The 13,310-nt window shown below is 34.8% G+C and overlaps 1 protein-coding gene across 4 annotated transcripts in view; it reads left to right on the forward strand.

Moving 5' to 3' along the window:
• Nucleotides 1–13,310, forward strand: part of LOC124636497 (uncharacterized protein CG43867) — a 370,559-nt gene that overhangs the window by 298,348 nt on the left and 58,901 nt on the right. For all 4 annotated transcript variants that reach the window (XM_047172604.1, XM_047172607.1, XM_047172606.1 and 1 more), the window contains exon 5: nucleotides 3,300–3,362. In XM_047172604.1, the coding sequence (XP_047028560.1) occupies nucleotides 3,300–3,362 (63 nt within the window). The remainder of the gene's footprint in view (nucleotides 1–3,299; nucleotides 3,363–13,310) is intronic.

The raw sequence follows: 13,310 nt of genomic DNA on the forward strand, positions 1-13,310 counted from the left end.
AAACTATGGAAGTAGCAAACTGGACTTGAAAGCCATGCTTCCGCACTGCAGACATCAAAGGTTCGAAACCCGTCCGGTGGAAAATTTCACAATTCACAGTTGAAATCTTTAGCAAGTGACGCGATGCAGAAAATTGGGCCGCTTGTTTTAGTTGAGCAAAACGGCTGAGATTTAGTCGCTTGAAATAAATTATGTAATTTGTGTTTATTATGAAACAAGGATCTAGGTACTGTTGAATACCAATTTTCAGAATACTGGTCCTTTTCTCGGTCTACGACACTTCAGAAATTCAAGAAAAGGAAAGCTGTTTTGAAAATTCGCCTACTCGGAGTTTCATTTGGATCCCAATAGAGCCCCTTCTCGCACACAGATAATTATAAACTACTACCACCCATAATTACATTACAAATATTCAATAAATATCAATAATATTATCGCTGTAATTTTACCTTGATAGCGCCAAAAATATTGCCACCAAAATCACAACATTGCTTCATATTCCTCAAGTAATTGCACACGGCAAACAAATTCAAACACAAACATCTAATTTATCTAAAAGCTAAATCTCCTTTCGATTCCCTCAGCGTGACTCTGATTTGATGCATCAGTGATCGCCTGAACATGCCATTTGATGTTAAAGCTCATAAGTTTGGAGCCAGTTCCTTTACGACGCTTTGGACCAAGAAATTGCTTGATATGAACCGTTATTTTGTAAAGTATGAAATTGGGAATGTTGCTTGTTTGAGATTGGGATTATTTTGGGTTTATTTTGAAGATGTGATTCATGGAAAAGTTTATTTCTAGTTAATTTTATGCTACAGCAAAAACATCTTAGAATTAAACTTGAACTGTACTTACATATATTATTATTGGAAAAGACAAAAAGGATTGGATCAGGCATTTTGTTTTGCCAGGGATTTTTTTGCAATTTTATTCTTATTTTTTACTTCGATCTAATTCGATGAATAACCCACCGATTCAATTGAAGGCTATAAGTACAGTCACCCACACCACAGACAGCTCAAAACATTCACACGCACAGTTGATTTATGTCTTCAAAACAAAATCAATTAGCGACAACCCCTCGTAACTAACGCACTGTATATCAAGACAGGACCGAAAGTCAGAACTCATATAAACACTCTGTTTCGCCAAGATACGGAACATACATACGTCAATAAAACTGACATTACTCTTCAAGAGGACTTGTCAGAAGTCTGACCCAAATGCGTCATTATTGTGCTGTAAATACTCGCTGGCCAAATTATGTTGACCTCGAGTGTACTTTGAATGTTGATCCTGAGATGAGGTGTGAAGAGGTCAAGTTAAGTGGTGGGGTGTAAGCCAGTATAGTGTTATGTCGATTTAGTGGTGATATGTGACTGGGTCATGTGGTATGCCTAGTGTTAATCATATGAAGGTCGTAAATATGGGGTGATAGATAGCGTTTAGTTTAAGCCTGCGAAGTGCTTAACATGCGAAGTGAAATTGAAAATCCATTTTTCCAACTATAGAAAAGTCTCATTAAAATCAACTGAGTGATATTAAAAAATCTTTATGTATTTACATGGTCGCAAGTTCTATATTACAACTTAACTGAATATTTTATCACAATATAATTAAAACAATAGCCTCAAAAATTTCAATTTTACAATATCTACTTGCATTTGTATAGGTAATGTAACTATTTTCCGCCCTCACCGCCGACATGCCCAAAACAAAATCACTACCAATATTTTGTTTGAAAAGCTGAAAGTTCGATGGTGATTTATTGCATATTCGCGAGTAGTTCCTACAAACTGACAGCGGCGTTGCACTTGCAATCTCAATGTGCATACAATCTTATTTGGCTTTGTTACAGAGTTTGTATGGTATAGACAAAGAAATAGAGGATTTTGAAGAACACTCTGATTGGCTACGTATGTGTTGCTTTGTAGATATTCGTAGGTGTGATTTTGTGTGCTAGCACCTAACGTTACTGAGTTACAATACCTGCCTATGTAGATAGATAGATATAATATGTTCTAATGTACAAAAATTAAAATTAGGTTTTTGAATAGACTTTTTTATACGCATGTGTGTTGTAAACATTACCTTCGACGTATGGTTATTATAATTGTTATGTTCACATGTTTGAGGAGTGGCCAGAATTTACCACCGTTATGTAGAGATACGTAGCAAGTAAATAAACTTTGAAAGAAAAAAATAACTTTTACAGTCCAGAAATTTCATCTCAATCGGTTCAGCCGTTTTGACTTGAAAGATTTAACAAACACACTCTCTTTTACATGGATACCGGTGGTGCTAGATAAGTTAAACGTGTATGTAGATAGTGCATTAGTACATGGCAGCTTAAGTGCGCAACTGTGAGCAAGTTAGTCAGATTAGGGGGTACACCTTGACTAATCTCTGCAGGTCAGAATATACACAACAATAGATAGAGAGATAGGAAATATCTAAAACCCATTTATTTTCCATTTTAGGATAGGAATATGAACGTGATATTTTAGTGCTCAACTTTAATTTAAGCTACCTATTTCTAGAAAAGTATAGGTACTTAAAACTTTTACCACGTGTATCGATTATATTATTCAGGATAGAATAATAATAGCTCATCTGAACTACTTTATCTAAAAATATCGCTGTACCCATTCATCAGTCTTTATATGTTGATAATTTTCAATGGCATTTCAATGGAATTACATAATGAATGAAATAGCAATGAAAGGTTCTATCAATAATACCGTTGAAACTCGCCAAGTAAATAATTATTTTCGCAATTCGATACGAAAATTTATTTTCCATATCCAAACACACATAAAACGGATAGCCCGTCTTCACACCGAAATAAACCATTCAAATACAATCTAACTCGTGTCTTACGGACATATATCACTGCTATAACATTTTGCAAGTAACATATACCCTTTCACGAGCCGATTCCGCCCTCCGCCTCAGAAACCGCACGAATGCTCGCTCTTACATAACAATCATACCTTTTCTACAGCCTCCCTGATAAATAGCTAGATATACCAACTTATATTTTGCGTAACACCACGTGGTTCAATAAAGTACTTTTGTAGCAACAACGCCATCTAGCGGGTGGCGCGAGAATCACGTAGAGAACACGCCAGCTAAAATGGTTCGGGAATACCGTTTTACTCTCTAGGGGCGCTGTTTCAGCAAACGTTTACGTGAGTTTGCTAAGAGATGGCGCTACGTGTTCTGTTTCTTGAGATCTTTGGAAGTGAGTTTTTCTTTACTCAGGCATCTAATGGCATGTTTTTCCTTTGTTTCAGCTCTCGGAGCTCGAGCAGCGAGTCTTGGAAGCCGAGGGCAGGGCAGAGGAAGCGGAGGACAAGGTAAGAAAATATATTTTTTATATGGATCATCCGCTTATGATGTCATATACTCAGTAATTAAAACAGCTACAATTAAGGAACATAATTAAACCTCAAGAACAAGAGCTAAAGCAATCTACCAAGCAAATTAAATCACGCGCAAACAGAAAAATCCTCTTCGTATCTTAGCTCAGATTTCCAATAAAGCCGTATTTTTCCCGCCAATAAATTACCCGCGCATACGATGTGCAAGTCAGTGCGGTCAGCAAAAACATTTCATTAATCCCTTAACAACTGGCAGCTTTTGTTTGATAGAACCTTCGTCACTGTTTTGGATGCCATTAGAGTCTGACGATTAATAAAGTTTGCTTTGATTTTTTTGGGAACATTTCCTATTAGAAATAGTGTGAGGTCAGCAGTTTTCTTCGTAGGTATTTTAGTCTTTAATTTCGGGACCTTTGTTTTTAACGAATATTTTTTCATTTTTGAATCTATTTTCATAAATAACATTATCTGACCCCTCATAGTGCATAGCGCAGATTGAAATTCGATATCAACCGCACCCATAGCAAAGACATAATCCAATGTTTAAAAAATCCATAAAAAATCCATAAACTTAAAAGCAACCATACCAAAACACATTCTATTTTCAAATTTCAAATTATGTAGTTCGAAATTCTACATACATCTCTGGATAATTCGTTTTATTAAAAACGTTCTATTTTCAAATCATGTAGTTCGAAATTCAAAATTCCACATACATCTCTGGATTATTGGATCAATACCGGAATGGCTGTACGTCGCTGCGGAAGATTTAATTAAGTGTCGCGAGAACTCAATAAATTAATTAATAAGCGGGGCTCGGGCGGACACATTATGGGTATTCGGGCTCCAAATATAATTACCGACCCGTTGTTTAAATAGGCGGCTCTGAACTCCATGGAAAAGTGCTACGAATGTTCGTAATGGAGTGGTTTTAAACTTTATTGTGAGTTATGAAAGTGGGCCTTTAAACAAATAAGTGGTTGTTAATGAGCTTAATTTAAAAGTTATCCCAATCAGAAAATAGTAATTTCTAACGTAAAGTATGTTAAAACATGTTAAAATTAAGACAAAAATACACTTGAAAAAAATAGAAGTGTTTCGTAAGTTAGGTAAAAAAAAAAGGAATCTACGGCTATTTTTCTCGCACATAAAATAAAATAAAACGCATCACAAATCTTGACTGGACAGCTTTCGAGCACCATTCTCGTAAAAATAACCTCCATTAAGTATATAAAATAAAATATATTTTTCTATAGCACTTATTTCCCGATATTTCCTAGGGCTAATATGAAATGGTTGAACGTCATTTATGTAACAAGTGAACGGTCTCGTCATAAAATAGATCCCTTTAGGGACGGTTGGGGACGTTTTGGGACATTGTCGGATACACGCTGACAACTGAGGGATGGGGATGACTGGGGTGTACTGTGAGCGTGATAGGTCGTAGAGGTGTAAGCGTGATGGTTTTTTTTTTTTATTAGAGGATGTAGTTTCTTTACTTGTAGAAAGATATGTGAAAATTGAATAGCAAAACATTTTTCAAATTTCTACACGCCTATTAAGTGTACTGCCCGAAAATTCTTAATGGATGATTTAACAGTTTTTTATTAAAATCATAAAAAAAACTAGGTTTAAAGATTAGGTATGATAATTACCATCATGTTAAATATAAAAATCGATATTCTACAAAAATCTTTATTATTAAAGATTTATAAATGCGCCATCGTGTAAGCTTGTCAAAAAACAATACAAAACTCATGGAAGCTTATTCTTTAATTTCCAGTTAAATAAAAAAAGTATTATAAAAATCTATAGAAAATTCGTTTACCAAAATTCAATAAACATTTTATCAACACTCGCAGGAACTCTCGATCATAAAAAAATAACAAAAAATATTCAAAAATAAATTAAAATAATAATAAATTCCAAAAATAAATTACCAGCTCTTTATATGCCATCGTTACAACACGAGAGCTTTGTACACAAGTGAGTACAGATCGCGTGGGGGATGGCCGCTATTGATTTTCACAATTGCAGGATTATGACTCACCCGACGGCTTTGTTTGTTTTATATTTACATACGAACTCTTTTTTATTCATTCTGGATTTAAAATTTTGAGAGGGTAACCCTTTGGATTCAAAAAAAAACAACCGGTCGGTAACATGTTTTTTGTACTGTACAAAGGACACATTTAAAAAGTAGTATTCAAACTTTTAATAATGAACAAATGTAAGTTCAGTTTCCTAATATAAATACCAGATTGGGACGTAGGATAATGTTGAAAATAAATGAAAACGGACCATTCTTACTGAAATAATAGGTGATAAAAAGTTAGAACCACTAATGTTTTGCTACTTAAAAATTACTGAAGAAAATGTGCTCTTTTCTGTCCTTTAGTGATACTCCTTAAAGCCAGACCTACATTAAGGTATCTACCAAAGTCTTTAAAGTTTATAAAAGTTACAATTTTCCAAAAATTATGGTATGACGGGAAAACGGGTACAAGTAAACTTTATAATTTAATGAATACTGTAATAATATCCATTCCCAACAGAATTCCAACTGGGATTAAAACCACATTTTATGTGTGACTTTTCCATTACAGAAGCAAACAACAGTTCCCGCCTTTATCGCGACGACATTTTGTTTTACATTTTGAATTCGGAATGTGAGAAACAAAAGTGGTGCTAATTACAAAAAGTTGGGAGTTTTGCATAGCAGGGTTACATACGTGTGTTCTTTTGTTTTACCTTGAATCAGATGTTAGCAAAGGAGACTCCGATGGTAGGTATTTTTTATAATAATAATAAAAATGTAGGTAACTATTACTAAGCACTTTCTCAGGCTAAATAATACTCCATCTAAACCACGATCACACCACCGATGATCGCAACCCCACAATATCTCAGGGATAACCTTAAACTTTCAATCACAACCAAAACCCTTCGCAAATTCATTCAAGGGCCATAAAATGCTGCACCATAACTTCCAGCGACGGCGTAAAACTGTGTCAACAACTCAAAGCTTACTACGTGATCACAATGCAAGGGGCACGCGAATGACGATAGCCGAGGGACCGTGGTACGCTCAGAACGACTCTGAGCGACATTTTATCGCTCCGACGTAGAATTGCATAGCCTCACGTGATAAAAGATGACTACGTATTTTCGTTTGATGGCCTCTTACTGGTTTATTTGAATTGTCGAGGAATGGAGTGGCTTGGGATTTTATTGGGCTGTGGAGTGGGCTTTGTTATGTAGAAAAATATAGTCGTCTAGGTCCTGTTACAAGCAATATATCGCTTACTTAATTGTTTTTTGCCAAACAATGAAAAAGCATTCTTCATATAAAAAAACTACTATTAAAATGATAACTACTGCAAGCTGCTGTATTATAATTCAGAATATCATCTTATTACATTACAAAAACAACCCTGGACTCTATCACTATCCTTGCAAGTAATATTTTGTTTACCTTTGCAAAAGTCTAAAGTTCCGGTCCTTCGAGTAAAATGACCTAGCAAAAGTCTGAAGGACCAATTCTTTCAAGTAAAAGGACCAACACTTTTGTCGTTAAAGCGCCACTGCACGACTTTTATTTCCCAGTAAAAGATTGTAGCTGCGTCTGAGAACGTGATAGAAAGCATGTTCCTGCAAAAGCTGTTCTTTTTATTTTATTCAGGTTGTTTTATTTTTCTTAAAAGTGCAGCTCTATCGGAAGGAAACTGTCTAGTCTTACTAAACTGTTTAGACTTTGCATCCTTGTGAAATAAGCAATTTAAGAAGTCTTTAAATCCTTGACATAAAACGTGATTGATTGAATGAATAGAAAGTACACAAACAATCAGTTCATTGTTGGTCCTTTGATCCTGGGAATTTTATTCTCAATATTTTCAAGGTTCGCCGTTATGCAATTATAACCGTCGATCCATCAAAACGTTATCGAAATAATTATCAAATGATTACGGTACAAATCTGTAGTCACACGGAGCGCTCAGCTATGACATAATAACCCTACCGATAGCCACCCCATGCGGTCCGCACCCCTACAACATTAGCTTTTTACCATTATCCAGAAACAAATAATATTAAACTTTATACCACAGCTATAAAATACATATTGATACACAACATACATGACCATTCCATAGAACTTTTTTTATATCGAAAGTCTGGCTCTGGCAACAATAGGAAAGTCTTCAATGGCGACCCTTCCGCGCATGCGTGCTATACGCAACCAACTTCACTACAATACACCACGCCACGGTACTCCACAACTTCGTCCCGATACCTGTATATACATCATAACAATTTCTCCTATTTAACAGTTAAATAATACACTAAACGTAAATTAAATCCGTCTTGAAACCGCGTTTTGTATGTTACCATCACATTTACGAGACTCGGTGATCGCCTTTCAGTAACGCGCGCGTTAACGTTCCCATTGCGTATAGAAAATACTTTTGATCAATAGGAGCTCTTTATTAATTTATTTGGTGTTCTAGATAAGAAAGCATCGCTTTTCGCTGCTAAAATGTGTTCTGGTATATCGTATTAATTGTGATAAATACGTATCCAAGCCTAAGTGTAACAACGAACGTGTAATATTAAGCTTTACTGTGTATTTTAAGTAAAAGTGTTTATTTTGGAAGTCAAGCGTCAATTTTGATAGGAAGTCAGTGTTTTGTCGGGTTAGTGATAGTGTTAATATGTCGAAGCCTAATACGCTGAAGGCGCACAGACTGAGTGCTGAGTTTGCCGAGAAACGAGCTCAGACGGTGAAGAAAACTGATCCATCTAATTCATAGCAACCACCCGTGAGTACCGAATGTTATTGTCACATAAAATCGATGCTATAGCCGTTTTATAACCTAAGAACTTTGCTTATTTATTAAAAGTATTTATACATGCCTAAATATCATGAAAACATAAGCGATTTATGTCATAGAACTGTCTACTACATAGTTTTATGTTGTTTCTAATATGTGTTCGCTACGTTATATACCTATCTATTACAGTATCGATAGGAACTTTTGATTAGATAGATATACCCATTATACAGTCATAAGTAGATAGTCTGGCCACTTAAACAAATTAGGAATCGAAAATCGATTGTTCTTCAATTTATACCGAGCCTTACCTATATTCCGGCCAATTAGCCGATTGAAATACGATTAGTTGAATCAGTTCTTTCGTCTATTTTCATAAAGAGAATCTTACATTTTTATTTTGTATTTTTCTAAGCAGTATTTATGTCATCGTGACTGAAGCATACATTTGTTTTTTTTACCTGTGGATTTCAAGATTTGAATTTGGAAAATTTAGACTTTAAGTTTGGCTAAAAAAAGTTAGTTTTTATTTCATTCAAAATGCGTATAAAAGGACCAAAAACGTGAAATAAAAAGGTCAGGTTGTAAGCAATAGTATGCCAAGCACATGATGTCTACGATTCAACATGGCCGCCTCTCAGCTGTTCGCTACGGTACGCATGCGCGGTGGGTTTCCCGCCATGTTTGAACTTTGCCCTAGTATGCTAGGCGCCAGTAAAATGCTACTTTAGAAATGTAATAAAAATCACCCGGATTTCCTGTAAATTCTTGTTAAGAATAAAGATTTTGTTTATCGACGAAACTTTTATGTTAAAATGTTTATTTATGATTTCTGTTTTTTTAAACGACTTTCCAAAAAGGAAGAGGATCTCAATTACTCGGAATCTTTTATTTTTCATGGTTTTACTCAAAGATTACTGACTGACTGTGGCAGATTTTTTTTTGTAGTTTAGTAAACGAGTATTATAAACTTTGTGTTTTAATTTTAATTTCATATCAAAAACCTACCAATATTTATCATATTTAATATTTTCTAACTTCATTTAAAACAAAGCGCATTGCCACGTGTAACTCATAAATACGATATGCTAATTACATGTGAAAACACGCAGAATTTCGGTCACGCTATTAACCCGTTTTTACGTCCTTACCGAAATGTTAGCCCTTTTATGTAAAACAGTAGCAGTTGATAAAGCTTATTAACGCGATAACATCATTAACGAAATAAGTACCAGTCAAAAGCATGAAATAAAGACCTTTATAATATTTGCTTTTAATATTAATAGAGGAAACATATTTTTCGGACAAAATGGATAAGTCTGTAGAGCTTTCAATGTCGGATTCTTAAAGTCTGAAATATCGTGTTTGTTCACTCAACGTCTGCTATTGAAAAAATTTAATTAATCTGAAAACAAAACGAAACACGAATTCATTCTCATTCATTACCAAATCTTGCTCAAAATTCTATGTAATCGTATTGTTTGTGACACTTAAACAATAGACTAAAATAAAGACCCACGTCACTAAATTCTGTATTAAGCACAACAAACTTTAACTGTAGTTCTCAAGCAAATTCTACAAACACAAAGCAGAGCGTAGTCATTAGTTTCATAGAAAACAAATGCTAGTTTCTTTTTAAAGACATGGATATTTATGTAGAAACATTGCCAGTAGGAATTATAGCCGATCCATCTGTGCCAGACATACGTAACCTGAACAATGGTACAGCTAGTAAGTGATATTGGAAAAACTCGAAAGGCTGGGAATACCCATTTGCTCCTATTTTTCTTAGAGCTAAATCAAATTTTTGTTGGAAACTTTTCTGGTGATGACCAAGTTTTCTGTTGTTGTGAAAGTAAATGTTTGTTAGGATGGCTGTAATTTTATTTCGTAATGTTCTTGAGCAAACTTTTTGGAGAATTATATCCGACCCTGAATGATACAGATAATTGTTTCAGAGAATTGTAAAGAAATGTCTCGTTTAAAGTAGTATCATAAATAATATTAACCTAGATAATAGTAGGCATATACTTAACTTCTTAACTAAGTCTCAAGAAATTTTAGGGGGGCTTGCAAATACACTCGTAAAGATTTTGTGCTTCAGCCCCAAAATGAATCATGATCACACATAAAGTCTCAATAATCTAAATAAAGAAATTAACCCGTAAAGATTTTAAAACATACAACTGACGCACATTTGCTAAGCTCATGTGCAAATGGCAGTAAACCTCGTAAACTCACACACAAGTCGTTTACGCGAAAACCATAACGTCAGTTCATAGTAGTTGCAAACGGCCATGAGTCAGAGAGAGCAATAACCCCTCCCAGACGTAGTATTGTGGATCAGTCGCTAGACTAGTCGCTGGATCAATCCACGGATCCTAGCCTCAAAGAAACACCTAAAAGAACGATAAAGGAATTTTATTTAGCGCTTTAGACTACAAATCTAATTGAGGCGGGTGAAGCTTTGCTTTATACCTCTAGTGGCTTGAAACGATTGAAGCGGCTAAATGGTATTTTTCACAACAAAACCCCGGCTTGAAATTCAAAGGTTTGAATTAATTGAACAACTTTCTGTCTGGACTTGGCGTGGTTTACGGCGAACATTTGCTTTCATTACAACTTTAATGAAAATTATGGCTGCATTACCGTTTTGCTTCAAGACATCCTTTCGGGACTAAGGACCAAATGAGTGGACTGACCAAAAGTTTTCGTATTGAAAATAAAACGATTTCTTTCTACCATATTTTTCCTTATTTAAAAAAGATAGTATCGATAACATACTGGACACTTAAAGACTTAAATATAACATGTTCTCTTTAGAAGTAGTAGGCTTAAACTACCTTTCATAGTAAGTAGTCCCTCATGGGTAAATAAGTCTCCGTACGGTAAACCGAATTGGTCCTTTAAGGCTGAAAGGCTGTAAAAGTTTATGAGGGTTATTGTTACTGGGTCATTGGGTCAAGTCGCATACAATAAAAAATCTTAAAATGAAAAACTGTTCTCAAAAAGGAGCAGATTCTCGTATGTTTTTTTAAACAAAAGAAGCATGTTGTTATTTCGAATTTAGAAGATAATCATTCTACATTTTCAATGGCAGCAAAGTTTCTTAACGCACTGACATTATAATATGTTTTGCGATCACTTACCTACTCCATCTTGTATGCATAAAATATGCAACAATGCCCTGCATACATGGCATAACATAAAAGCTACCACTATTTACATGAACGGGGAAATTGCATTACATTCTCCATGAAGCGTTACTTTCAGTCGATAAATCTTGTTCACCTCGAAGAGAAACTAGTGTACATTTTATACTTAACATTATAAAGCTGAAGAGTTTGTTTGTTTGCTTGAACGCGCTAATCTCAGGAAGTACTGCTCCGATTGGAAAAATTATTTCTATGTCACATAGCCCATTTTCGAGGAAGGCTATAGGATGACTTATTATCCGGGTTCGTAGAGAAGTTCCAACGGGATGTGGGTAAAATCGCTGGCAGAAGTTAGTTCTAATATACGTTCTAACTTTATACGTCTTAACTAGTATGAGGTAACGAGGAGTAGGTTTAACTAACCAATTCAGTTGTAAAAGCTTTTATGGTTTGAGAAGTTACGCTGTGTTCATGGTGGTTACGAAGCATTTAAAGTATGAAAACCTATGGGTCATAATTTTGGTCCCTTAATACTTTTGGTCACTACCTAAGTTGTAAAACTAGTAAATAAATTGAAGTCCATGGCGGAACATAGTTAGACTTATTTTAGACAAAAAACAAATGAAAGCTTCGTATTTTTTATGATGAACATGTTAAGATTTGTGTCCGATATTATAGCAAAACGACTGAAATTATTAGGTACTTCAAACTCATAAATAGTGTACCAAGACGGACTAAAACTAGACTATCAATATTACAAGAGTAACTTAAAACTTTAGGTCCCAAACGGTTGGTGCTACAAGCATTATCGAGAGAGACATTATTCATAGACTTCGGCTATTATCTACGACCTTGCTCGAAGCTGCTATAATGCATTATGCATTCGAAATTGCACCCAAAAGGATTAATCTATAGGTAGTTTATTATCTAACTTTTGTGATAATTTATGTGAGAGTCTAATGGGAGTCTCACTAAATTAATATGCGGTATGAGTCTTAAATCTATTGAGTATACTTTATTTATAGCTCTGTGTTACAATTGAAATTGTCAGCGTACGTATTCTCACAACGCTTTGAGTATTAAATAAATTACATTTTTTAGTAGTTTTTTTTTTGCTTATGTAGCTAGGTACTAATTTAACATCATGTCATAGATGTAAGAAACTGTGTCTTGAACAGAAACTTCTAAACGATAGGGTTGTCGAAATCCGGTTCAGTACTAATCTCCATACCAAAGCCCTGTATTTCATATACTTATGTCATTTTATATTAAATTATTTAGAAAGCTACGGTGGAAAACTACGGAAGAGTTGATTGACAGAACAATGAGTTGTGTGTGTCAGTGTTTTAGCGAGTTGTTTTCTGATAAATTTTTCAGACATCACCCATTGAGGTAAATTGCCAAAAAAATATTGCTTTGTAATCCAAATTCTTTGCCACTTGTTAATAAAATCAGAAAAAATCCTGAATGTATGATCTTCATACGTTAACTGAAACAATATTTTCAAAATTTAACAATAAGCTTTTTAAAGTTACTCTTCTTGGCAATGGCGTATACGAAAGTCTCCCACTATGTGCTCGCTTCGATTTATCGCAACAATTTCGATACAGACGTAAAATATTTATATGAAAATTCCTATTGTGTCGAGGATCTGCAGCCCTAAGGTGGATATCTCCATAATTCATGAGTCTGCATGGTATGACGCATTGCGCATTTACATAGATTCCCAAACACATCCGCCGTTGGCCACAGATGTTTCTGTAATACATATTTTATTATTTTCTCTTTTACTGAAAATAGTTTCTGCATTAAAAGAGGTTCTAAACCGATATCCAAGTGCTGGCCGAGAATATTTCCCGCTCAGATTTGAAAATGGAATAATAATGCCAGCCGCCTTTGTTATTCCGAACGTCTTTCCAGATGTTATGATATGGCAATTG

Source organism: Helicoverpa zea, chromosome 14 (assembly GCF_022581195.2).
Source record: "Helicoverpa zea isolate HzStark_Cry1AcR chromosome 14, ilHelZeax1.1, whole genome shotgun sequence".
In the NCBI taxonomy this organism is placed as follows: domain Eukaryota; kingdom Metazoa; phylum Arthropoda; class Insecta; order Lepidoptera; family Noctuidae; genus Helicoverpa; species Helicoverpa zea.